The 27,784-nt window shown below is 40.4% G+C and overlaps 1 protein-coding gene and 3 non-coding genes across 4 annotated transcripts; all 4 read left to right on the forward strand.

Annotated features, from left to right (window-relative positions):
• Positions 1-46: 46 nt before the first annotated feature.
• On the forward strand, positions 47-26,734 carry ncapd2 (non-SMC condensin I complex, subunit D2). Its single transcript, XM_039805241.1, has 32 exons — positions 47-276; positions 731-850; positions 942-1,017; positions 1,101-1,159; positions 1,255-1,430; positions 1,918-2,063; positions 3,386-3,513; positions 3,694-3,817; positions 3,958-4,105; positions 4,778-4,975; positions 5,055-5,189; positions 5,268-5,355; positions 6,300-6,498; positions 6,621-6,739; positions 7,538-7,738; positions 7,858-8,032; positions 8,357-8,441; positions 8,607-8,743; positions 10,932-11,064; positions 13,827-13,902; positions 14,005-14,220; positions 14,315-14,475; positions 15,823-15,934; positions 16,037-16,160; positions 18,757-18,912; positions 20,517-20,694; positions 20,767-20,861; positions 21,059-21,139; positions 22,901-23,084; positions 23,185-23,353; positions 23,465-23,584; positions 26,414-26,734. Exons 2-32 carry the CDS (start codon positions 733-735, stop codon positions 26,494-26,496), a joined length of 4,200 nt encoding a protein of 1,399 aa, XP_039661175.1. The 5' UTR covers positions 47-276; positions 731-732; the 3' UTR covers positions 26,497-26,734.
• LOC120563205 lies at positions 1,489-1,819 on the forward strand. The gene has a single exon (XR_005639923.1). It is a non-coding gene; the product is annotated as a small nucleolar RNA U85 (small nucleolar RNA).
• LOC120563206 lies at positions 4,359-4,641 on the forward strand. The gene has a single exon (XR_005639924.1). It is a non-coding gene; the product is annotated as a small nucleolar RNA U85 (small nucleolar RNA).
• LOC120563204 lies at positions 5,407-5,751 on the forward strand. Its single transcript, XR_005639922.1, has one exon. It is a non-coding gene; the product is annotated as a small nucleolar RNA U85 (small nucleolar RNA).
• Positions 26,735-27,784: the final 1,050 nt, after the last annotated feature.

The following is a 27,784-nucleotide window of genomic DNA, read 5'->3' on the forward strand; positions in this document are numbered from 1 at the left end:
TTGTGGTCCTTTGTCTCTGTGTTTTTCATCAGTCTGCTCTGGCAGCTCTAACTTTGTGTTGTAGTGTTCACAGTTGTCCAGCAGGTGGCAGTGTTTGTTTAAAACCATGCGCCCAAATCTTTGAGGCGCGTGTATGTGACGTCAGAGTTTCGTTGCTTTGGCGCGATGTCCATACTCATTTGAAAACTTAAACCGCCTTAAGACGGCGGAGAGAGCAGGTTACACTTTTGTCTTCAGAGGTCGTCATTGTGGCTAAAGGAAATTCAGCCGCCACAGGTGAGAACTAGCTAGCTATGTTTATAAGTGAGTTGTTGGCTAAAGTTTAGCTGCAGTCGTTTTTGTTAGATAAAGTTATAGTCAACAAGGAAAACTACGCAATTGCGTTAGCCCAGCTTGTTAGCATGCTAACTTTGCTGTTCGTAGTTTGTCTGGCTAGCTTAATTCACAATAACAAAGCTGTATTGTTTGGATAAAAGAAAAATACTTTATCAGTCTTACCGACTAGCATTAGTTGGTAGGTCAGTGTTAAGTATTGTGCATTTTAGCCTGCTAGACAGATTTAAGACGTAAAGTTAACTAACATTAACTTTAATATGATATACTAAATAGATTGTAACGGTACCATATCTATGAACGGTACATTCTTTAAATGCGAACTAAGTAGCTAACGTTAGTTTAGTTAACTTTGCGAACCTAATGTGTGTTTATCTGTTATCTGTTCTTAACGCAGGGATGTCGTGGGACTTTTTTGTGCCTGTGTGCGTGGGTGACCTGGTGAAGACTGGGGGGATCAACCAGTACGTGGTTCAGGATGTGGTGCCCCCAAAACAGCTGCCACCATATCTCAGTAGTAAGTAGCGAACTTGTATAAGTTTGAGTGGTTTTTTCATTTGGGCTGTTGTGTTTGTAATGCAGCTCATGTTTTTGTCTCTTCTAACCAGAATTTAAAGCGGCATTGAGAAGCCAAGGGCCTTTGTGTATATTGGAACATTTTGACACAGGCTACAGCGTGCTTCAGTAAGTATTAATAATATATAGCGTGTTCTAGTTATTGCTATTAAGAACTGTGTGAATACAAAATTACTGTCTACCTTTTGAAGGCACTGCAACTCAGTGGAGCTAGCTGTGAAAGAGGATACTCTGGAGTTACTAGTACAAGGTTAGACCTTTTCATGGTTCTAATTTTAAATAGACAAAAATAAGCCTTTATATTCTGGGGTGATACACACATTGTCTGGATTTTTCCCTTTTTAGTGGTTAGTGGCCTTGCTGCTTCTCTGCCAGCACTTCTCGCCTCCACCTCTGTCTCAGCTGACGAGCGCAAAGAGAAACTTAATGCCGTTAAAATGAGTGTCTACCTGCTCTGCAAACTCACAGAGACCTTTGAGAGTGACTCCTGTAGACAGAGTATCGTCACGGCACCTGGGAAGGTATGGAAATACTTTAATTGCTGTGACTGACTGTTGCTGTGTTCAACCATTTCAAATGCCCGCATGATGATATATTGGCAAGTTTGATGATCTAGTCAGACCAATAGATTGCGGCCTCTTGTCTGCAGTTAGATGGGTAGTCTTGGTGGTGTGGTTGAGTTTTTTTGCACTACTGTAAGGGCCCATCCACAGTAAACTTGTCACCTTACAACCTCTGCCCCCCAAGAGCAATGGGACCGGACAGGTAAAAGATGTCAAACAATGTGTGGATGTTTGTTTGTCTTTGTGTGTGTGTTGTATGGATGTATATGTATCAGCTGGCAAGAGGCTATAGTCTCAATATAGTTGGTTTGGCAAATATGAACTACTTTCTTTGGTAACCTGAGGGCATGTGTTGTATGTTAATTGTATTGTGTTGTGTAGGACTTGGTGATAATTAGTGCAGCTTAACCAATTGAATTGATCAGGTTTTGTCTGCCTTCCACAGGGCGGTAAAAAAGGCAAAGGTGGTGGGGAAGGACTGCTGCAGTGGGACTCTGAGAGAGAGAAGGTGCTGCAGGCCCTCGTCCAGCTCCTCCAGCTGGATATCCGTTCACTCTGGAGCCTCTCCCTGGTGGAGGAAGAGTTCATCAGGTACTTTGCTGACTCTGTGCAAAAGTAAAGTATCAGACTTAGCGGTCTTAATTCAGTTAGTTGGTGTAATTTCCCACTTTCTTCTCCGGATCCTCGCCCAGCATTGATAATATTGTAGCCTTAATTGGAGCTTATATGAAAATTATCTTTGACTTTCCATTAATATTGTCGTACCAAACCTAATAAGGTTAGATTATCTTTTAACTGTGTTAAATTTCCATTGTGAACGTTTCCTCACAGTCTTAGCTTTTCAGCAGAAACAATATGCAGTGAATAGTTCTGATAAAAGAGGTTAGATTGTTTTTGGTTCATATGTCAGTTCTAGAACCTTCTCAACACTAGGATTAGGGGTACTAGTTTTTTGTTCTTTTCTTCTTAAAGCCTCTTTCCACCAAGCAGTTCGGTTCAGTTCAATACACATTAGAACGTTTTTTGTTTTCCTTATCAAAAGTTGTGGATGGACTGCTCCCTTTTTTTTCCTGTTTTTTGTTACTCTTCTGTTGATGTACCTAGCACATTAATCCGATACCAAAGGTGGCGATAAAAGCTCTGCAGTGGCTCATTGAGGAATGAAAAGGTTTCAGCCCTTTTCTCAACGCATAGATGTCCGCGGCTTCAATCACACGGCCGAGTAATGCAAGATGAAATGTAAAAAAACAACGCACTACTTGCGTGGTTGACGCGGCTCCTACCATCTGGTCAATCAAGGTGCTATACCTCAAGTGATTGATGGAAACGCAGCTTTTATCCGACGCCCAAAAACATCTGTATCCTTTTGTTTGAGCTGATGGGCCGTTAACGCTTAGTCAGTCTCCATCTCTTTAGCGTGCAAATTAGTTTCTTTGTCCAATTCATTTTATCATGCAAATGAAAATTTTAGTGGAAGAGAGTCAGACGACCGTACCAATATTACTGTAATCTCCGATACTCCAGGCAAATAAATTGGCCTTTTCCTGGGGTGGGGGACACACCAAAACCCATCTATTTGGTTTTCTAAATGTTATTCTGTCATTATGACAATATAAGCACATGCAAAATAGGTATTTAGGAAAAGTCATTTCCTAAATACATTCATTTTTTCATGCAACATTACATGGCTATGGTGATTGTTAACACTTTAGTTCTTAGCAAAAGATTAAACAACACATTTGGTGGTTAGCCTTAACAATCATCACAAACACTGTATAGTTCTGCGAAATGTTAGATACAGAACTTTGTGTATAGACTGTAGAATTTGATCTGGGCTTCAAGTTGCGTTTCATGCAGGTCTTGTACCACAACATGAACAAACTTTGAATTCTTTGCTCTATCCCTTCTCTTAGCTGTGTGACCTGCTGCTGCTATAAACTACTTGAGAACCCAACCATCAGCCATGTCAAGAGCAAACCGACCAGAGATGGTATAATCCACTTACTGGGGGTGCTAATCAAAAAGTACAACCATCTCCTAGGTGAGTCTCACAGTCACATGCTGAGCCTGTGAGCAATATTTATAACTCAGGGAGCATATCAACCCTGTTCGTTTCAAGAACGTCATGTATAAAGAATAAAAAGCAACATTACAATACCTCCTGTTATTCAGCATTCATTGCAAATGTCGCCTATAGTGTATACTCTCTAAACTCTTACAGGTGCAGGTGTAAAGGTCATCCAGTTGTTGCAACACTTCGAGCAGTTGTCATCTGTGTTTGCTCAGGCAGTGTCTGTGTGGAGCACAGAATATGGAGTCAGGGCGATCATAGGAGAAGTAATAAGGTCAGTATGCATAATTTGTGTGCATATAAAGTTTCCAACAAGCAGTCCTCTTTGTAAATCTGTTCATTGAAATCCAATTCTTTGGCTGCAAATGACCATGTTTGGAAGTTTATGCCTGTTATTTCCCCCCATTCCTTCAGAGAGATTGGTCAGAGGTCAAGTGAGGAGCTTGCTAGAGAGGCATCGGGGGTCAAAGCTTTTGCTTCCTTCATTGCAGAACTTGGCAGCCTGGTACCTGAATTAGTGATCCCCAACATTAGTGTGCTCATCACACATCTGGAAGGAGAGGTAATGTTCATCCTGCTAACTTTAATTATTTCTTTACTCCTCCTGAGTTTGCATTAGTGACTTTCAAAAGGAGCTAAAAGTAACTCAAGTATGACTTTCTGCTACTTAATTTGTCATTAAGTTCTCTTGCTCAGATGCATGTTTTGCTATCATTATGCCACATGTCACCCCTCATTTGGGATTTGATTAGTGTGGTCTTGTACAAAACGTGGTACTGGAAGAAAAGCTCAAACTCCCTTCCCAGTGACATTTTGCCCAGTGATGAGACCAAGGCGAATACGAGCTTACTGAATGAGAGTTGGGTTCTTCTTTGCCTTGACTGGCAGGTAATCTTGGCAGTGCAGAGGAGCATTCCTGCTCTGCTGTAAGGGCCTGCCTACAGTGATGTGGCTCAACCCAAATTATTCCTTCACAGTCACAGCGGAATATTTGCTGGGCTGAAGCTGACAGTGTGTGTGTGTGGCTGGCAAGAAGTTCACCCAGCTCTCTTTGCTGTTCAGTTAGCAATGAGTTGCTTCTTTGGTAATCTGAGGGCAGAGTTCAGAAAGTTGTTCCGTATTTGCCATTAAATGCTCAAATACATAAATCTTCTTTTAAAGACCCCATAATTGTTGTTTGCTGACAAAAGAACATTAGATGCAGACTTATTCCCCATTTTCCACTTTTTCCCAGAGTCACTCAATGCGTGTCGCTGTGTGTGAGGTGCTGGGAGAGATCCTTGTGCGGGTCCTGTGTGGTGACGGGCTGGATGAGTCCGGTAAAGCCGACCGCGACCGATTCTTTGACACACTGCAAGAACATCTGCATGACACCCATTCCCATGTCAGGGCACGTGTGTTGCAGGTCTACACACGCATAGTCAACAGCAAAGTATGTTCACTTATAATGTATCTATAAATGCATGTTAATAAAGTCTCCCGTGGTAATAATTACTGTCTTGTCTGTTTAGGCACTGCCTCTGTTTAAGTACAGTGAGGTGATGGAGCTTGCTGTGGGACGACTGATGGACAAATCTATAAATGTGGTGAAGAGTGCCATCCAGCTGTTGGCAGCCTTCATTGCACACAACCCCTATAGCTGCAAAGTAACTAAACGCAACACAAGTTTTAGACTCCAAATATCAGATTTTTCACAGTCTCACGGAAATGTTTGTTTCTTTCAGTTGAGCAGTGCAGATCTGAAGAAACCGCTAGAGAAAGAGACCGCTAAACTCAGAGAGATAAAAGCGCAACTGGAGGGAAAAGCACCAGGTGAGGATGAATCCTGATAAGTTTGTTTTTCTTCATGCTCAGTGACATTTTGCCCAGTGATGAGACCAAGGCGAATACGAGCTTACTGACTGAGAGTTGGGTTCTTCTTTGCCTTGACTGGCAGGTAATCTTGGCAGTGCAGAGGAGCATTCCTGCTCTGCTGTAAGGGCCTGCCTACAGTGACTTGGGTCAACCCAAATTATTCCTCTACAGTCACAGCGGAGTAATCACAGGGATGAAACAGACAGAGTGTGTGTGTGTGTGTGTGTGTGTGTGTGTGTGTGTGGTTGGTTGGTTGGTTGGTTGGTTGTGTACATGTGTAAGAGGCAAGGAGGTCACCCAGCTCTCTTCAGTGTTCAGTCAGCGCTGAGTTGCTTCTTTGGTAATCTGAGGGCAGAGGTTAAAAACTCATTTTTAGAAACCTTTTGCATTTTAATTAAGTGCATGAAATTCAGTTTCTTAGAGGTAAAGTAAAATTAATAACCAGGTCCCAGGTAATTTTAGATAAGAGCAAAAAAGAGAATTTCTTTTACATCATCTGTCTACAACGTCTGCATTGTAATTGGTTGTCAACTGCACTTGAATGCAGCATTCATCATGGCATTTTCAGCATTAGGGTTATGATTTTGTTTCTCCGCAAACTAATTCATTACCCCCCATCCTCCATTTTAAACATATTTATTAGCTTTAGAAAGAAACAACCTCATGTATCTAACATAAGAATGAAGATTGTGGCACACCAGGAAAACAGAATATGGTCAAATGGTGGCACAACATTACAATCTTGATTTATTTTTAACCCCAAGAACAGTTGTCATTTTAAATTTGTCCTGCTGCTAATTGGGTTAATTTATAATATTTTTCTGTCAGTTGTTCCTCATTTTCTTTGCAGCTCTAACAGAGTCATCCTTATTGGATTTTAATTTCCCTCTCCCTCCCGGCAGTGGCAGTGATAAAAGCATCTGAGCTGTGGGCCGCCATGGAGCCTGAGCTACTTGTCACTGTCACGACAGAGCTGGAGCCCACAAGCGAAGCGAAGGAGGAGGAGGATGACGACAGGGATGTGGAGGAAAACAAGGAGGCAGAAGATGATAGAGCAACTGCAGTGAAGGTTGCTCAGTACCTCCGTGTCAACAAATACAGGTGAAGGCCTGGGTAGAAGTTGACTCAAGCGTCACTACCTGATGGATTTTTTTTTTTTGTTCCTCCCACACTGTCAATTACCCAACAATTTGATGTGGGAAATTTGTTTTTCCCCTCTGAAGGAGTGCTGTGCGTCTTTGTATAAGAGCCCGCAGCTGTTTCCCTAAATCTGAGATGTTTGCGTCTCTGTCCACTCTCACTGCGGAGACTTTAATGGACACACTGGCTCTCATATTCAAAGGTAAAACCTGCGCTCAGTTCACCTGACTCATTACTATCCAGAAGTACTGATTAAAAGTGATGTCTCTTAATGGAAGCAAGATTGAACACATTTAAGATTTGGTTCTTTCTATTTCCTCTTGGTTGGAGGATTCACCTTATCGGTTAGTGTCAATTAAAACTGATTGGTCTATAACATTTGCCTTTTTATAAATATGAGTAGAGGATATATTTTAAAGCATAGAACACTACACGTTAGCACACTCAATTGATAAAGATGACATGTGAAATGTCTTTTCTGATTTTAGCCTTTTTGTTTGACTGTTTTGGCTTCCAGCACTTCAGGCGTTGTAAACAGTAAATCACATTTTTAAAGGCAATTGCATAAGTATTGACTTGAACAGCAATTACCCGTATATGTCAGCTTTTAATAAAATCTTAATTATCTTATCTTAATTGGACCAATGCAGGGTTTCTCTAAGTCTAAATTACCCCGAGCCAATCACATTATGGTGACAAAGAGTAGACAACAACAAGTGTCAGTTTGTAACAAGTATACTTTTTTTATACATTATTCAGAATTTGATGGCTTATTCCTTAGTATGCTGGTAATGTAAATTGAACACGTCTGCGGCTGCCTCACACGCACTAAAAGCCTCTCAGCGTAGAGAATAGATTTAACTTAATTACTGTACAGCAGCTGCAGGAAGTGTTGAGTAATTGAGCAGCAATGGAAAATGGTTTGTTGGTTGAATTCCTGTATGATTGCTTTTTAAGCCCAACTTACTTTACATGATGTGGTCCCTGATGTTTTCTTCAGGCTCTGACGAGGACACCTCTGAGCTCAGCCAGAACTTGCCACCAACCCCGCAGAAAGAGGCAGAGAAGGAGGGGGAGGATGGGGAGCTGAAGAAGCAGGAGATGTTGGTGCAGTACCTGAAAGACACAGAAACCTTCGCCTTACAAGTGGAAAGAGCAATATCTGTCATCAACACCATGCTCTACTTGAAAACCACTTCAGGTAGAAGGCAATATTCACCAGAATGCAAACTTATTAAAACTTGTGCATTTCAATGTAATTTACGTGTTGACTCAAAACTCAGTAAACTCACATTTGACAGCTGAAGTGTTTGGTTTTAGTGGTCCAGGAGGCTGTGCAGTTTTGTGTGACAGTGTGCGAGTTCAGCGTTGCCAACTCCGTCAGTGGGGTGAGGAAGATGTTACCTCTGGTCTGGTCAACTGATTCTGCCATTAAAGATGCTGTCGTTCAGGCCTACAGGCGCCTGTATCTGAACCCTCAGGGAGAGACCATCAGGTCTGTAAAACTGCCTCACACATGCATGACAATATGAAGTGTTGTTAGTGTGATTTCAGATGATTATACATTTAATTTAATATAAATTGTACTGTAGGATATTGATTTTTGTTGGTTGCTTAAGTCTCTTGAGGATTACATTAATGTTAGTGTGCCTGGCTTGCTGGTTTACATAAGTAAGCTAAAACAATTAAATCATCACAATCTAAGATGTGTACATAGTCAAAATTACTGGTAATATTGTTGTGATGCAACCAAACCTAACAACACTTGAAAAGATTTGTTTTGCATTTTCTTAAAATAGCTGTCTCATCTTTTCTTTAGGACAAAAGCCCACACTCTTGTTGACAGTCTCTCTGAGCTGATGGTGGATGCGTCTCTAGGAACAATACAGTGTGTTGAAGAAATAGTACGTAATTCTTTTATTACTCTCGTATGGCTTACTTCTGTGTATAATAACCAGCCATAAAGTGTACAGTGTCTGTTTTGTTTACCTGATGTTTACTGTATTTTGGATTGTCTATATACCTTTTTTGTTGTAACCATCCAAACATGTTTCTGGTGGTTTCTTCAGGTGCAGGAGTTCTTTGGCAGTGGCAGCAATCTCCAGTCCACTGTAGTGCAGGTCTTATGGGAGAGGTTTACTGGCAAACGAGAAACTTCTGGCCTACACAGGCGAGCTGCAGTTTTACTGCTGGGCATGGCTGCACGGTAAGACATATACACTGTACCACTTTCAGTATGCTCATAAAAAAATAACTTTTTATTCCATGATGAGGAAAAGGGGTAGAAGTTTACAAAATGGGAGGTTTCTAACTTTTTGTGCATTTAATGGTTGGTAATTTGGGTAAAAATTGCCACTCTTCTCTAAAGAAGCGGGCCAAAGTGACTCAGCTCCACCTACTTTGAGTCTGACTGTGTAGAGTGAGTAGTTGGATAAGTAGTCCCAGTGCATGCATTTCTGTTTTTGTGTTTAAGCCCAGGAAATGTAAAATACGGTCAGTCGTAGTGTACTCCAATGAACAGTGCAGTAGAGTTGGTGGGGATGTCAATCAAACAAATAAGGCAAGTTGTAGGATAATTGGACATGAAGCTCTACAGCCTGTATTAGTATTCCAATTTTGTAAAAGGCAACATAAACAACTCTGTTTCTGTTACGGTAGTGCTTGCATGTGCTGTGCCTACTTAGTACTCTATAGAATGTAGGCCTATTTCAAAATAGAAAACATTACGCTTTATAACGTTTTTTTATTCATTAAACTATTATAATATTGTACAAATTAGTTAAAACAGTAATGGGAGTTACCTCTAGGAGGGAGTTGCTCCTAAATTTTTCCAACTTGGAAGCAAAATGTGCTTCTGGGGGGGAAAAGTTACAGAATTTTGTGTTTTCCTTGACATTTTCACCATAACATTGTGCCTAAAAGTCTATCAGAATGCAGGAAATGAATTCAGCAAATTTCATGGGGGAAGGACCCCCAGAACCCCCCTTCATATGTGTCTCCCCAAAGCCCCATTCTGAGCCAGGTAAAACCCTGGACTTGTTTACTGAATGAGGGAGAGGTTTGTTGACTGGTGCTAACAGACTTAACTGGAGCTCTGCTGAGGTGTATGGCAAATTTCAGCCGGAGTTGTGAGGTTTCTGCAACATTGAGTAATCTTTTCTCATGACATGATAAAAAGTTACAGGTGTAAAACTAGCTCGATGGTGTTTTAAGCTCCCATCTCCTAGGGCACCTAACCATAACCATTGCCTAATCACCTTCAAGGCAGCACTGCCGACCGTTGACTTCAAGGCACCTAACCTTAACCCTAACCATAGCCTAATCCTAGTGCCTTCCAGGGAGCGCTGCCTGGAAGGAGACATTGGGGGCTTAAAACACAGATAAACGTAAAACTACATTGCTCCTTAAAGCGACAGTGTTACTCTTTTATACTTGTACAAACGCAGCAGAAATTAGTATGATTTAAACTCAGTTTTAGCAGTATGTACGTGGAATGTGATTTTTTTTTTTTTTTTTTTTTTTTTTTTTATAAATGTTTTGATGATATTGTTTTACTCACCTTCAATTAAAGAAGTAAAAACTGACATTAGATTTTGTGGCAGAACTTGACATTGGCAACCTTACTTAAACACCCTTTGTTCAAAATGAAAATCCAATTTGCACCTGTATTAAAATAATAATAAAGTTTGTATCTGGATTGGACCAAACTACAAGTTCAACCTATTTGCACTTGGAACAAACTTCATGTTGTATATTAAAATTGACAGGACTCTTATCTTTTGACAAAATTCATTGTTGTTTTTTGATAAAATTGACTAAACCAGTTTTTCAAAAACATGTATAATCTGATATTTCTCACTGCATAGAGGCACTTCCTTTTACGTTTTGGTCCTCCCTCAGCTACTTGACATTCAGCAAATCCTCATTAGTCAGAATACAAGCTCTGCCTCAGCTCCTCTTCATTGTAATCGAAGTCACGACTAAATAACTAGGCTCCTTGCCAGTGCATTTCACTGAAGGAAAAAAAAAATTATATATATATATTTTTTTTTTTAGCGTTCCCCCTCAATCTACCTCAAAGACTACCACAGCTGTAGGGAAAAGCGAGCGAGTTAAGAGACTATCTGCAGTCCACCCACACTGCTGCCTCTCTTCATCCAGCCGGCAGCATTCATAACCTATTAAATCTTATGTGCTTCTCCTAACCTGTCCTCCTACACGCATTATCTGAGCAGCAGCCTACCACTGGTAAGGCTAGCACATAGCGGTTGGGGTGATATAGGGCAGAGATGTTATTACCTCACTTTGCATAATCACATGATCATTTGGGAATATAAAATCTATACTTTACACCTCTTTTGTGAAAATGTTTATTTTATATGTGAATCCAACAGGGCAGAGAGGGAGGTGGTCCTTAGTAATCTGGACACTCTTTGTTCTGTGGCTCTGGGAGAAAAAGTGACTGAAGACTTTCTTCTGGCCAGAGACGCAGTCATCACCATCTGTAGCATCACAGACCATGTCAGGGTAAGAAGACATAAACCACGATTTGTTTCTAAGCATTTTTTGATGACCCGAGGGTCACACTGACTTGAGCCTGTTGATTGAGACAATGGGTCGTGTGAATGTTAATTCGGTCCCTTCAGGATTTCGCGGCCTTTTTGAGATTGTTGCGGCCCAAAATGCCTGATTTTTGCGGGAGCTTTTGTAAAAAAAATTGCGATAAAAGTTGCGATGTCTTTTGTATGTTTGTTGCAATGAAGTTGCGGGAGACATTGAAAGTTGCAAAAAAGTTTGAGTTTGTTTGTTGAATAGTTCTTTAAAAATTAAAAGGAAGCTTGTTTCGGGGACAATAAAACTATCCTGGGCTGAGTTTTCCTAGTAACTTTACCAAAAAGGCTCAGAATGCTGCAAATGTTGGTATAATATGAAAATGGCTGGTGGATTTAAGACAAAATAATTTGAACATATGTGTCAATGGCTTGTTGGTTTTTTTTTTTTTGTTTTTTTTGTTTTATTTCCTAACCTGGCCTGGGACACACATTCATACGGATTGATGAAGTACTTATTGAACTTTAACTTATCATTGCACTTACAATAACGAGCGTAGCTGTCTTAAATTTAGGTCATCGTGTCTCATCTCCTTTTTTTCCTACATCTACCGTGTGTTTGTTTGTGTGCGCGTCCGTAGCGTGGGGGAACTGTATGAGCAGCAGCCCCGCCCGCTGCAGACAGGATTGAAACAGCAGCCGCTGCAGCAACTTTATAGTGAAAAAACGTTACAGCGTAGCCTACATTGATGTTAAAATGTATACAGGTTGGCAGGACGGTCTGAAATGTTTTGCTTTGTCTTTCGCTGTACATTTTGTTAGTAGTCGTGTGATGTTCAAGTCTCGTCTTCATATCGGAAACAAGCTCTCTCACTCCCGCTTGGTCAGTGGCACTCAGTCACATTATACTGACGTAAAGTATGGCACGTGGGACTGCTAGGATTGGTTGAAGTCGCGGGAAACTCCAGTTATTGGTCAAATTTGCACAAAAGTTGCGGTGATTGGTCAGAATTGCGAGTTGCACCAAAGTCACGGTGATTGGTTGAATTGGCGCAATCGCGAAATCCTGGAGGGACTGTTCATTTTGGGTTAAATTTGTTAGAATTGCCGATGATGATTTTAAACTAACGTGTTTGGTTTATCCAATACCTAGGGCTGGTAATACCATTTAAAGTGATACCAATACAATAGAGTACTTAATTTGTTCTTTAAAAAAACCTGTTATTTGATACCCATCATGTGAATTTCAGTTGCTGAAATCAGGCAAGCGATTCAGGGGCATTAGGGCAAATACGGAAAGACTCAGGATGAGTTTTTATCCACAAGCCGTTAGGCTCCTGAATCAAAACATGACAAACTGCTCAATGCACCTTATAAGGTGCATATAACCTATAAGGTTTTATTATATTTATGAGTAGGGGTATATGGGTGGTATATTTTTTTTGTAGTTTATTATTAATTTATGTTTTAACTTGACTTTATTCTATAAATGTAAGTATCATTAGCTATGAGCACAGTGGAGTGGAGTCAGGAATGAATTTCACTGCTTTTTATAATTGTATGGCTATGCATGTGACAAATAAACTTGAAACTTGAATGCAAGCATTTCTGCACGCTAAACTGCCAACTTGGTCAAATACACCGCGCTTGGCAGCACCATACAAATAGTCATTCTTTTCTTGATCTGCGTACAAAAAAGATCAAATGCAGGTATTGTTTGACTGGGAAAGTTTCAATACTACTTGGTAGGCTACTGGGTTATTTCGGTCAATACTCCCTTTTTATCGTTTCTGCTCCCAAAAAAAAATTCTGAATGTAGCAGTCTGAACACCAGGGGTGGTACGGTTCACAAACCCTACGGTTCGGTTCGTATCACAGTTTTAGGGTCACGGTTTTTGATTCTTGTTATTTTTTCTTTTAATCTTTAACACTCCAGAATATACTTCAGCATATGATCTATAGCTAAAATTAGCATATTGAATGCATATTGCACAATACATGCACACAGTGGCAGTTCTATATATATATATATATATATATTGTTTTATTTCATCATAGGTAACATGAAATCCCAAATGTTCCCACACACCAGACTATATACGACGCTGGCGCATCCTCCAACTCCGGGCAGCCTTCCTTATTTCTCCCACTTGCCATTTCTGCATGTGACGTGACCTGCAGCAGCACCACACTCTACTTGAGGAGCGGTCGCCTTGGAGCCTCTCAAAATCTGACAAATCTTTTAAACTGACCTTCGTCAATCTGAAATGAAGACCGATTCAGCAAGTGCATGGCCTATTTCTGGCTTAAAATGTTTTCAGAAACACGTTTCGGTAAACTATTTTTGTAAAAGCCGAGATCGTATTCTGAACGAGTCGCCATTAAAGTGTTTTAAAATTCGGGAGCAACCCCTACTGAACACAGCAGAAAACGGGCAAAAACATTAAAAGAAACGACCGTAAAATCAATAAGCAACATCAGTAGGCTTTAAGCGATTATGGTCTGTCGATGCAGATGATTGATTTAAACACCCCTAATACCCATGATTATATGTCTATAAAAGATTTCCATAGGCTCTATATCTGTGATGACAATTGTGATTTGGGAGTAGTAACACTGCTTAAAATGTTTTTGGATTTCTGTTTTTGAGTTTTAGAGGTCAAATGGGGTCTGTATTTTTCATATAAACAGAGGGCTTCAACAAAATTTTAACATCATCCACTGCATTATTTCCACCAGCAATCAAAAGGCGCTCCATTTAGACTACCACAGGATCACCAGCTCTTCACCTGCCTCACACAGGCCATTGCTGACGGTAAATACAGACAAATGTGCTTTTTCTTGTGGTAATATATTCATCTTAGCCTTCACCGCTCTTGGTTTCTTCCTCTGACTGCTCTCCGTGTGACTACTCCAGGTGTGGTAATGGAAGACCCTTACTGGCAGAGCTTCATGGAGCAGGCTGTCCGTCTCCTCTACTTCATGGCTGAATCCCCTGACCAGCTGTGCACTCGGCTGCTCCAGCGCAGCGCTCGCCTCTTACTAGATCAGATTGCAGAAGGTGGCGAACTCAACAAGGACGCTAGCCAAATGCAAGATGTATCTCAAGAGTCCAACGAGCAAGGCGAACAAGGTGAGTCTCCTTGTGTCTCTGTCTACGTTGACACAGTGTAACCGGTCCAATGTACTCTTAATCACATGTGTCCATGTGTCTTTCTCTCCCGCAGTGAACTGTGTATGTCTGGCCCAGCTGTTGGCTCTGTGTGGCTGTGTGGCTTTCTGGCAGGTGTCTCACCTTGAGCGCAGTGTGAGCGCTGAGCTGCGGAGGAGGAGAGGAGAGAAAGAGGAGAGGGAGGAGAAGGAAAAGGGCCCATCCAGCAAAGCTAAGGTGATGAGGCTGTATATAACACTTGACTTGACTCACTGTATGTGCTGTACAGGCGTTTAAACAACTCAGTCTAATGCTGAAAGTAAGTGTTTAATGTCATGCACTACCCAATTAAACTCACCTGTGAGCCTCAACGGCTTTTAGTGTGGAGCTAAAGTGTTTTGATTAGTCTATTACAAAAAATGTACACTTATTTTGATAATCAATCGTTTGAGTCAAACATCTGATGGTTCCAGCTTCTCCAATCTTAGGATTTGCTGCTGTTTTCTATGAATATTCTGGAGAATTTTCATGGCCACTTTTAACTTTTTATTTATTTATTTATTTTATACACAAAACAATGAATGTTAATTAATTAAGAAAATCATTAGTTGCAGTATTATTTCAGTTCATACTGGAGTTTTTAAAAGTACTTCTGCGGATACTTTAATGTTACACTGAAGCCAAAACAACTCCCTGTATAGTGAAAATCATTTAGATAATCATAGTCTCAGCAGGATGGCTTGACGAGATGAATGTGAATGAGTGATGGCTCATCATTGATTAGCCCATCAGGGAACCAAAAGATAAATGTTTCCTTAATTAACATTTTTGTTATATATTATCTTTTCACAGAAAGAGGCAGATTGGCATACAACAAAATTCGTAGGTTGGACTCAAACATCTGATTTCTAGATTAATCCATTAGTTGTTTAGTCTATAAAATGTAACGAAATGGTGAAAAATGTTGATCAGTGTTTCCCAAAGCCCAAGGTGACATCCTTTCAATGTGTTGCTTTATCTACAACTCAAATATATTCAGTTTACTACCATAGAGGAGTATAGAAACCAGAAAATATATTTACATTTAAGAAGCTATAATCTGAGAATTTTGACAAATTAGTGTAACCAATCGATTATCAAAATAGTTAGCAATTAATTTAATAGTTGACAACTAATAGATTAATATTTGCAGCTCTAGCCAGGATGAGAGGGTTTTAGTGATTGCCCATGCAAAATGGTGCATGAAAACCATGTCTATGAAGGTTTTAATACACTTTTTATTCTGTGAAAACTTGTCACTACTGGAATCAATTGTAACCACCTTTCAAGTATATTGGCAGTGTTTCATACTAAAAAAAAAAAAGTGATTAACTAATCCCTTCAGTATTAAAGGTCACTTTTATCTGCAGTCAAACGGAAATTTGCCGGATGAAATTTACTTGCGTGGTGTAGTGAAAATTACATGAAAAGGAATGGGAAGCAAAATGTGTTTATTAAAGTCAGAAAGCTCACATGATTGATTCTAGGAATATGTTAAGAGAGAGAAGTGGCTGTTTTTGTAAAGCTTTTCTGTTTTTCCAACAGCAAGCGGCCAATGAGAGTGCTATGGAGGAGGAGCTGGGGTTGATTGGTGCCTCTGCTGAAGATACGGAGGCTGAACTCATCAGAAAGATCTGCGAGACTGAATTACTGGCCGGTAATGAAAACCTCTAAACCCCTTTATTCAGCAATCCTCTGCATTCAGTTCTTCACATACGAAAAACCTCTTCTCCCCACCCTCCTCGCTCTGTCTTTTTAGAAGAGAACCTGCTGTCTGCATTCCTTCCTCTGTTGGTGAGAGTCTGCAGCTCCCCAGGACGCTATTCCCACCCACAGCTCACCACTTCTGCCTGTCTGGCACTCTCTCAGTACATGATGATAAGGTAAAAACATTGACAATTCCCATTTTCTTTATATACAGCGAGGGAAATAAGTATTGAAGGTGTCAACATTTTTCCCAGTAAATATATTTCCGATGAGGCTATTGGAATTAAATTTTCACCAGATGTCAGCAACAACCAAAGTAATCCACCCATACAAAGAAATGCATATAAACATGTATGTCCCTACAAAAGTTATGTGTAATAAAGTGGAATGATAATTGGAATAAATATTGAACACATGAAGAAAAGGGGGTGTAAAAAGGCATGGGAAGCCAATAAACCAGCTGAAATCTGTCAGTATTTAGGAAGCAATCCTGCCCCATATTAGTGCAAGTTAATATCAGCTGAATTAGTCCTAATTGATGGCCTATAAAAAGGTTTCTCAAGAAGAATTTCATGATGGGTAAAAGCAAAGAGCTGTCACAAAACCTTTGCAAGCTTATTGTAGGAAAAAATACTGATGGAATTAGTTACAGACTAATATCTAAACTTCTGAAAGTTCCAGTGAGCGCTGTCGGGACCATTATCCGGAAGTGGAAAGAACATAATTTCACCATAAACCGGCCACGACCAGGTGCTCCTCGCAAGATTTCTGACAGAGGAGTCCATAGAATACTTAAAAGAGTTGTCAAAGAACCAAGGACCACTCGTGGAGATCTTCAGAAAGGCCTGGAAGAAGCAGGTACAGTTGTTTCAAAGAAAACAATTAGTAATGCACTCAACTGCCATGGCCTCTATGCACGCACACCACGCAAGGCACCACTGCTCAAGAAAAGGCATGTGGAAGCTTGCTTAAAGTTTACTGCATAACATCTGGACAAGCCAATGACCTACTGGGAGAATATAATCTGATCAGATGCGACCAAAATCAAACTCTTGGGCTGTCATAGCATACACCATGTTTGGAGGAGAAATGGCACTGCACATCACCCTAAAAACACCATACCAACAGTGAAGTTTGGAGGTGGGAGCATCATGGTGTGAGGCTGTTTTTTCAGCATCTGGCACTGGCAGACTTCATATAATTGAAGGAAGGATGAATGGAGAAATGTACCGTGACATTCTTCATAGGACTCTGCTGCCATCCACCAGGATGCCGAAGATGAAACGAGGGTGGACATTTCAGCAAGACAATGATCCCAAACACACAGCCAAGGAAACTCTCAATTGGTTTCAGAGAAAGAAAATCAAGCTGTAAGAATGGCCCAGTCAATCCCCCGACTTGAATCCAATTGGGAAAACCTCTGGAAAGAACTGAAGACCAGAGCTCATAGAAGATGCCCCCGGAACCTTCAACAAAAACAGTTTGGGCAAAAATCACAGCTGAGCAATGTGTGCGACTAGTTTTTTCATACAGGAGTAGGGTTGGGTACCGTTTGGATTTTTATGATTCTGATGCCGAACCGGTACTTGAAAAACTGAAATATGACAAAAGAATTGAAATTGAATTTTTTTCAATTGAAAATTATTTAAATTTAACAATATATTAACGTTTTTAAAATACTTAAATATATAAGTAAACCTAAGTCACCTAACACACAAATACAATAATTTAACAAATAAAAGTTACACTATTAACAAGTAACAACAAAATAAATGTTGAGTTGGTATGCCAACCAGCTTCAAACTTTAGCAGTTCTTTTGCAGAAAAATGACCATATTTGCCTTCTATGGCAAGATAGGACACCTCTCCTGACTTATGGCATGTCCTGCACAGGAGAAAACTCTCTCAGATGTTGTCAAAGAGGTCTGTACACACCCAGGTATGAGTTTGAAAGGGCAGACAATTTGGGGAGGCTGTCCTCCCTCCCCCACCACCAGGCTACAGGCTCTTGTCCTGAACGATAGACTAGCAGAGCAAGTGTAATATGTTTACTAGCGATCACGTGCAGTCAGTGAATGGTTAATATGCTTTCACGTCTGTTTTGGTGAGCAGAGAGGGAAAATATGGCATTTTAAAAGTAGCCTACATTTACGGTAGCTAGCGAACGGTAGACTACAGAGTGTGATATGTGGGGAGGAAGAGTCTGCCGCTGTCCGGAGCGACTGAGGGAAAATATTTCACTCGGAACCAACCAAGCTGTCAAAGGCTTTTTTCCTAAGTATTACATACATACCTACCTACCTACCTACCAGCAAGTGTGTTCGATACTTTTCCCTGTGTCATTTCACTTTATTACACACAACTTAATTTATGGACTTATTTGTTTTGATATCTTTTGTATGTGTGGATTACTTGAGTTACTGACATCTGGTGAAAATTTAATGCCGATAGCCCCATCAGAAATATCTTTACTGAGAACATTTTCGACACGTTCAATACTTATTTTCCCCGCTTTATTTACATCAGGCTTATAAACTTATACCTTTTTTGAATTATGTGCTGTTGGTCGCACAAATACAACAATTTAAATGTTTAGGAAACTGATGGGAAATTTGACCTTTTTTGATCAAACAATGAATCATTGCTGAAAAATATTAGTTTGTTGGTTGCGGCCCTATATATATGACTTTTCTTCAGAAAACAAAACTCTAAATAGACTGACCGGAATTATTTGAATAACTTTTTAATGCAGTGAATTCTTTCTCTTGTCAGCCCATCGACGTGTGAAGAAAACATCCGTCTCATGTTTACAGTGCTGGAGCGCTCCACTCTTCCTGTGGTCAGGGCAAATGCCATAATAGCTCTGGGAGACCTCACTGTCCGTTTTCCTAATATCTTGGAGCCCTGGACACAGAATCTCTATGCCAGGTAAATGTAATAACAAGTTCAACTGAATCAGCCCAGTGATATAAAATTAATTTGTCACAGTGGCCGCTCATGCTCATTAACACTCCGTCACAAATTGACTCTTTTCCAATAATATGCCCATTATCGCAATATCCGTAGATTTGTTTTTCCACCCAACATTATAAAGATAACCTGCGTCTGATGGCTCAGCTGAGTGGGTGTACTGTAAAAGACGTTAAATCTCATCCAACATCCCGCTTCAGTTTGTACACTTGAGCCATCTTCATCCGGATCCCACCACCGTCTCAGTGTGTTCCTTTCAGCCACTGAAGTGTTGCAGCTGTCACAATGCTCCACTGAGCCACATGATGGGAAAAGTTTACTCTTTCCATCACGACTTTTGAATGGGAGAAACTTTGAGATGATCTATGTTTGCAAACTCTATTATCTGCTTTGTGTCCTGACCTCTGGTTGCCATGGGAACCAGCCAGAGCTTCATGGCCAGTAGATAAACCCACCCCCACACATGAACTAGGGTGGAGATTTTGACCGCCTTCGACAAGGGTACTTTAGGCAACTTAATTACTGGTGTGTTACGGATTGTGACTAGAACCAATGGCTAGTGTGTTGTAATTATACGCAGCAGTTGGGTGAGCAGAAGAGAATAATTTGGGGTGAAGTCAAAGGTTCTACAATTGTTTCTACGCTTGTAGGTACGCTTTCATTTTAAAAACACTTGATGATTTCTGTTTGTTTCTTCTGCACAAAGTTACGGTTTTCCTATAGTGAACTTACAAGCTGAAGTTTCGCTGTTGGATGAAGTGAGGTTCTAATTATCATGGCTGGTAATGCTCACATTGACTTGTTTCGGACGTGTAAAACATTCTGTTCTTTTATAATGCTTCATTGCCCTCCTTGTGTTTCCTACCTGATAAGCATTTCATAGCGTTCCCTAATTGTCTCCCATACACCAACACCTCCACTGTTCTCTAGGCTGCTGCCCTGGAGCCTCCTGATAAGCGCATTAAGAAATAATTACCCTGCTCATTGCTGTTGCAAGCTTCTGCACTGGCATGTAGCAGTGCCATGAAAAAGTGTCTGATCCTCTGCCAGGAGTCCTGCTCTCTGGCATAAATGAAAAATGGTTAATGAGGTTTTTTTGTTCTGTGGTTTTGGGTGAGGGTAAATCTAAATCGGTCTCAGAAAGGTATCGGATTGCCCTGCCATCGCCTGTCCAATCCCATTGTATTCTGCCAAGGCTGTGACAGTTGTTTGGTTTCAGTGACGTTCTGCCTAATTACCCAGTCTTTACAGAAAGCTTAATTGACTAAGACTGGGAAATAACAAATGCACAGGTGGCAAGAATATTTTACCACCCACTTCTTTAGTTACGCTAGCGATGTGTACTGGAAATATTGGTACACCACTTTGGTCCAGACTGAAATATCTCAACAACCATTGAATGGTTTTTCATAAAATTTTGTATGGACAGGCGTGGTGCCCAGAGGCTGAAACATACTGCATTCAGCTATCACTCGTAGTGAGAAGATTGAGGAAATATTTCCAGTCAGAACGAAGAGGTAGAAAATGAATCGGGCAGTAATTTCACACTTCTTCTCCTCTAGGCTCAGTGACGAGGTTCCTTCAGTGAGGCAGACAGCTGTGACAGTTCTTACTCAGTTGGTGCTTAAGGATGTGCTCAAGGTAAAAGGTCAAGTCAGTGAGGTGGCTGTGCTGCTAATTGACCCAGAGCCTCACATTACCAGCCTGGCCCTGAACTTCTTCAACGAGCTGGCCTCCAAGGTACACACACGCACACACGCACACACGTCTGAATAATTGGGAAGGTTTTTAACTCTTGGTGTTACCCATCAGGACAATGCAATCTACAACCTGCTCCCAGATATCATCAGTCGCCTGTCTGACCCAGAGAGAGGCATGACCTCCGAGGACTTCAACACCATCATGAAGTGAGTTGCATGGCCTTCCAGCGTGTCTAGTCCAATTTGCTGCCTTCGTCCACTGAGGATTTGTCCATACTGAGCAGGATTCGGCAGGCCTGGGAAAAGTCATGACTTGTTTAAGACGCTTTCGAGGGGGGAAATTGACAGCTTGCTATTTTAAGAGCTTTGTTTAGATGCTGTATTGTGTGTCTGTGTGTTTTCAGACAGCTGTTCTCCTACATCACCAAGGAAAGGCAGACAGAGTCTCTGGTAGAGAAACTATGTCAGCGCTTTAGGACTGCCAAGTGAGTAAATCTCCACCTACTTCTCTCCTCTCACCTGCATCCTTTTTTTATTTTTTATTTTTTCTTTGTTCCATTTCTGAGTCTGCCCTGCAGTATTTTATTTGTGCAAGATGAAGGGGTGGATGCGTAGGTGGGTAATTAATGGGTATTTAGTGCGTGAAGAGAGATCGACAATTAAAGCGAGATGGACTCTCAAAATGATGGACAGGGACCTTGCCCCACTTCTACTTCCCCCAATGTGACCTTTCTTTCTCCTATTGGGCACAGACCTGCTGTCCTGTACACTGGCCCCCACCAACGCACTTCATATTACTATTGCTGTTTTGAGAAGTAGTATCATGAACAAGATGTGCTCAAAACATTCATTACATTTCCTTGTCAAACAGTCTTCAGCCACGTCCCAAAACTTTTAAATTGTTTAATAAATGCATTTAATACACTGAATTTAAATTCAGTGTTATGTTCAATTCTATCCCGTGCATGCAGAGAAAATTTGCTTATTTTGAATATGTTGCTCCCGAGTTGAATTTCTCATGTCAAGCTGCATTCTTAATTGCTGCCCTCAGGCCTGAGAAAAAAATTTGCAGATCAAAATGTTGCCTTTTTATAAAGCGAAACTATTTAAATAGAGCCCAACTGTGTGCAGATCCCCTTTATGCCCTGTAGTTAAATACTTTTTGTCTTGGTCCTGAATATTTTTGTTCGAATGTGTGCAAACTTGGTCCTTGAGCTGCATTCTTGAAACATCTACAGGCCACTTTCATTTCTGATCTGCTGCTCTGTTATGAACCATCCAGACCTCTCAGGTCTTCTGGGACAGGTCTGTTACTGTCCTAGAGTCAAAACAAATCCTGGAGAAGCCGCATTCAGTTTGAAAGAACTACATATCTACATCTACTTTATTGATATCGTCCCCAAGGGGCAATTTATGGTGCAGCAAGGCATACATGTAAAACAATCAGACACACAGCAAAACCAAAGACGACAAAAGGAAATCCACATTAAGTGAACCCTAAAAATAAGCACATGAAAAACATGAATTACAAAGTGGTTAAGGTCCTATTGTCCATCATTAATTACTAATAAAAAGACCAGACGTGACTTGCTGCCGGTTACTGCATGTGCTCTCCAAACCCCATATCTGAACCTAACTCCCTTTTCTGTTTGCCGCTTCAGTTTATTGGATTACATTTTGGACTATTTTTATTCATATCTTGCACTGTAAATGTCATCTAAAAATGAAATGTCTTTCATATCTATTTTAGCTTTAAAAAAATCTATTTGTGTGTCTACTGTATATTGCCTTCTACATTTGCTTGTTTCTTCCATATCTTTTCCCAAGGCCTTTTTTGTTTTATGTAAAACAAAAAAGGCTGATGATGTACCGTGATGATGTACCGTGATGGAAACATTTCACCTATTACCTACACTGACATCTTATTCACTCATTTTGTCATGAAAACTGTCTTCCCATATAGTTGATGTAGACAAACAATTGGCCAGGCCAGGCTTCAGTCTGCCTCTGACTCATTCTTCATACTCCGAGCTCAAAGGAAGGACATTTTATATTACACAATGGCAAAGTGAATTTAGATACAAGAGGTTCCTGGAAAATGAGATTTGGTCCAAATGCCAGGGCAAAGCCATATTCATGAGTAATGAGTTTTTATGTTGAGGATCTTGAATTTCTATGCATTTCACATAGTTTCTAATCAGGTTAAGTCTCTAATCCCTATGACTCCCATACTACTTCTCTCTTAGGACGGAGCGTCAGTGGTGTGACTTGGCCATGTCTCTGTCTCTGCTGTCCATGTGTGAGCGTGGTTTCAAGAGGCTGCAGGAATGCTGGGAGTGTTACAGCGACAAGTTAACCGAGCCTGGCGTCTACCAGCCTCTGCTCTCCATCACTGCCAGGCTCCGTCGTGGGGCCAAAGCCCAGTTCAAGGTGCCACATACATCTCCTTCTTAAACCACTAGTTTTATAAAAATAAAAAACGATTGTGACGTAATCTTTGCGTTTACTGACGGTAACTTTGTTTTCCCAGGCCCAGGTAGATGAGTTTGAGAAGCGGCTGACTGCGGTTCATACACGGGGTCTGGAGAATGTGGAAAGTCCTGAGATGGATGAGGAGAACCAAAAAGGAGTAGGATCCTCTGAGAAGACAGTCATGTGTACACCTCCACCCGCCAGAGGCCGTACGAGGTCAAAAAGAGGTCAGTACTCATAGAAATTCATTTTCAAGGGTCCTGCTGTGTGCAAATATGCATGTAGAAAAATTGTTGATTTTTTTTGTTTGTGAGGGGAAAAAATGTTTTTTGTTACAGGTCAAGCAAAGCCTTCAGTTTCTGGCCGTGGCGATGACAGTTTTGTGACTCCTCAGAAATCTCGCAAGTCCAAAAAACCTGCGATCACCTTCAGCAGTGATGAAGAGGAGGATGAAGAGGGTGAGTGCAGCCACTTTATTCATTAAATGTTCCACTTATGGCATTAGTGTGAAACCTTTTGATATTATTGAACGTCCGTTACATTCAAGCCATTGCCAAATTAGTTGCTACAAAGCTAATTAAGACGATCAGCTCCACACAACTCTCTCTGTATTTCTTAGTACGGCTATGTTCAGAAGATTGTCGTCTGATTTATTTTTATTTTTTTTAATCCTTTCGTGTCCGCTACTAGCAACTGTGTGGAGGAGGGGTGGAGGTGCGTGCGAGATCACGGAAGGCTTGCATCATCTGGATGCGCCTACTGTGTTGTTGTCATTACTTAGAATTCCTCATGGGGGAGACGGACACTACGCACTATAGCTTTAAGGATTATTCTGCCTATCAAATTACATTTACATGTTTTACTATTGATGTTGTTTGGAATTTAACTTAATTTGTCTTTTAAGGAACATATTGGATGGAATGTATAAATGACATTTATTTAGGGCTGCAACGAATTTATTAAAATGATGACACTGCTTTTCTTAATTGTTTAGTCTCTAAAATGACAGAAAATGCCTATCACAAATGTGTTCAAATTGCTTGTTTAGTTTGACCAACTGTCCAAAATCCAAAAAGATTCAGCAGTTCAATAACACAAAGGACAAATAAAACATATTATATAATGTGAATATATGTAATATATTCACATTTTAGAAGTTGGCACGAGGGAATATTTGCCATTTCTGCTTTGAAAATCGCAAAACAATTTTGTGATTTTTCTTGATCAATGGACTAGTTGTTTCAACTGATAGTATTATGAATAGAATGGACATCAGTATTTTGGAACAAGTCAGTAATATACTTTAGATCAATTAAAGTTCAGAGTGGAGTCCAGTAATCCAAGATCTGGGGATATCTCTAATAGTCTGGATGATATGTGAAAATTATGTTCACATTTTCATAAAAGCATGGAATTTGGTACACTTGTACAGTTTGGTGTGCCCAACATTTTCAGAAAGGGAGCCATGGTGGCGATTTTATTTTGCGCCATAAACGAATGATGTGTTTTGCATCATGTCTCCTGAACCAAACATGGCAACACAGAATAGGTGATGTCTCCCCCTATGTTTTGATGGTCAAGGATTATGATGATACTAAATACATCATAAACTGTTCAGGTAAAAAGTTAATTGTGCATTTAGTGACATTGAAGAAGGAAATCTCAGTATCTGAGAACCTAGGCTAGACTTTAGATTATAGATTATATGACTGAAAGTAAAAGGACAGTATTTAATATGACCTTAACAACTAAGCTTAAAAAGAAAGTAAACAACCATTTACTTTAAAAAAAAACACATTTTGTTTTAGGCTTCTGCTGATTGGCGATCAGATTGTATATCGACAAATAAAACCTTATCTGGAATTGGTTTCAGATCTTCATAACGAAGAGGTTATCAAAGAACATCTAGAATCTGTGCCCTACTGTTAATTTTTAGGGCCTTTTCACACCTGACATCCCGGACCAAGGTTCCTGTTTTTGTTAGATTGTATACATTTGATCTGGTTAGTTTTCGTTTCACACTACAGTTTTGCAAGCACACTAAGTAAAAACTACGTCCTGTCGTCATCACATATGTGAGCTAATTGTGCTCTTTCGCCATACTGTTCTATTCTTTACAGTCACTATATCATCAGTGTTAATGAACAAAAGGATTACGTGTTTAAAAACTGTTGTATGCATGCAACAGACATTATAATCTAAAGTCTAGCCTAGGTTCTCAAATACTGAGATTTCCTTCTTCAATGTCACTAAATGCACCATTAACTTTTTACCTGGACAGTTTTTGATGTTGTATCGTTGTAATCCTGGACCATCAAAACAGGGGAGACATCACCTGTTCTGGGTTAGCGTGTTTGGTTCAGAAGATATGATGCAAAACGCATTCGGGTATGGCAGAAAGTAAAATTTTGCGATGGCTCCCTTTTTTTGAAAATGTTTTGGCACCCAAACTGTACAAGTGTACCAAATTCCATGCATTTATGAAAAAGTGACCATTTCTCCTCAAATTTGGCACATATCATCCGGACTATAATGGTTGTGATGGGAAACAACTTTAAAGGATTAAATCAATCTACAAATTACCAATCTAGGTAATGTCGGCATAAAAATTAAATAAAGTGGACAGTAAGGAGTGCATGGCTTTTTGGATAGTGTTTATACAGGGTAAGATTTTCTATGAATATTCTCCTATTTAGATTTGTATGATTCACTGAAATCCTTTTCTGTTAAAATGCTCAGACTTAACACTTAAAACCATTCCTGAGCAATATTTTTATGCCTCATTTCCACTATGTGGTACAGGATGACTTGTCTCCCATGGAACGGTTCTTTTTTGGTTTTCCATTAGCAAAAGTTGTGGCTAGTACATGGTATCGCCTTGGAGGTTCCAAGCGAGCTGAGCCGATACTAGAAGGTGGAGTTAAAACACTGAAGACCACTGATTGGTCAGAGAATCATCACTTGAAAAAACTACACCATGGTCAGTTGATGAAGTAAAGACGTTCCTCTGTTTGCTTGCCGATGAAAGGCTTTAGCAGAGGGAACACACTGTCTGTGTTGAAAATGATGTCACAGCTGTTTGACGCAGCGTCGCTATAACTATCAGCTGAGGATCCCGCCTCCATCGATGTGGCACTATCTGCGCTGGAAAACAAAATCCAGAAGAGTACCATGTACCAAAAGCGAGTCGTGCTGTACCATGCAGAGGAAATTCATTAGAGTCCATGACTGAGCTCAGACCACCCCCCTGACTTGTCCTACTTCTAATCTATTTGTTTTTTCATCAGATGCCGTAATGGCGGAGAGTGAGACCCCTAAAGTGACGACACCCATCTCCCGCACATCCCGGCGAGCTCGCCTCAGAAACTGATCTGACTTCTGTTGTATTGTCTTATTTCTGTGTATCTTTCTTTTTAATCCATTATCTGAAATGGTGTATTGCGTTTTTACATATTTTTTACTTTTTAATCTTATTTTTAAATCTTTTCTTTTTTATCTTTTCTTTTTTTCAAGATATTGGTACTTTTGCACCAAACTGAAGTAGTCTGAGGACTTGTGTAACGACATAGCATCAAATAAACCTGCTTCTTGTTTTGATTACCACTCTACGGCTGTCGGTCTCATTTTGAGCTGTGTCACTCACCGGCCTCTGCACACTGAGGAAACCTCCAGAGGCTTGACACTAAAATGTGTGACGGGTTCGGTCTCTGCTGGGTTATGTCAAGTAAATTTATACCTTCATTACAAGCAGCTTGGATTGTCTGCTTGTATCATGTGTTTGGACAGTGGTGTTTAATGGGTTGTCACAGCTTGCCCAGACAGGATTAATACCCCACTTGCTTCTCCACTTCATTTTTCTTTTCCTTACTTACACCATGTTCTTTCATATCAGATTTCAGTCTTTGTCAGATGCGCAACACTAATATTTTTTTCTTTTTTTTAACCAGTGTTAAATGCATGTTGTTTATTTACAATGTTTTTTCTTTTTTTTTTTCCTCTGTCTGACACATTTGCTGTTGCCTTGTTGGCCGCCTCTGTTCTCCTGTAATCAATCTCTTTTGTAGATCTCCCTCCGCTCTCTGCCTGGTGCTTTTCTCCCTCCCACCACCTCCTACTCTTCTTTGCCTACTTTTCCTCTAACAGTGCTCCTCTCTTCACTGACATCGCATGTACAGTAGTTCAACCCCCCCTAATCTCTCTCCTTTTCGCCTACTCCCTCTCCCACACATTGTCCTCTCCGAAAAGATGAGAGGGGTGCATTTCTGTATATGTGATTGATAAGTTATGTAAAGACACTTGCCAACAACAGGTTAACATTGATTGCGGCAGCGCTCTCGAGGACAAATTTGAGTGAAATGTATTCAGTAGGTGCTGAACGCAAAAACATGAGTACATTTGCCATGTTTATAACTTTATTTAGTGCTTTACAATTCTGATTTCATGTTTGAAAACCTCACACACTTTGCTCACAGAAGCTGCTTAAATTAAGAGAAAATATGCACAATTGCTTGTCAAGTGCCTAACGTACATTTGTAACTGCTGGGGGTTCATTTACTTGAAATAATCAGAGGCTGCTGAACTTTGAGGTCGGTGTGTTGGATCATGCAGCTCCTGCCAGTGTTGTAATTTGGTGGCAGGGGGTACAGGGAGCAGATGGC

This window comes from Perca fluviatilis, chromosome 7 (assembly GCF_010015445.1).
Source record: "Perca fluviatilis chromosome 7, GENO_Pfluv_1.0, whole genome shotgun sequence".
In the NCBI taxonomy this organism is placed as follows: domain Eukaryota; kingdom Metazoa; phylum Chordata; class Actinopteri; order Perciformes; family Percidae; genus Perca; species Perca fluviatilis.

What these genes read in the sequence shown, in the direction of transcription:
- ncapd2 (XM_039805241.1), top strand. Translation starts at nt 733, where the DNA reads ATGTCGTGGGACTTTTTTGTGCCTGTGTGCGTGGGTGACCTGGTGAAG. An exon ending in CTACTTGAAAACCACTTCAG is followed by an intron (nt 7,739 to 7,857) that starts GTAGAAGGCAAT and finishes GTTTGGTTTTAG; the next exon opens with TGGTCCAGGAGGCTGTGCAG. An exon ending in CTGCTGGGCATGGCTGCACG is followed by an intron (nt 8,744 to 10,931) that starts GTAAGACATATA and finishes TGAATCCAACAG; the next exon opens with GGCAGAGAGGGAGGTGGTCC.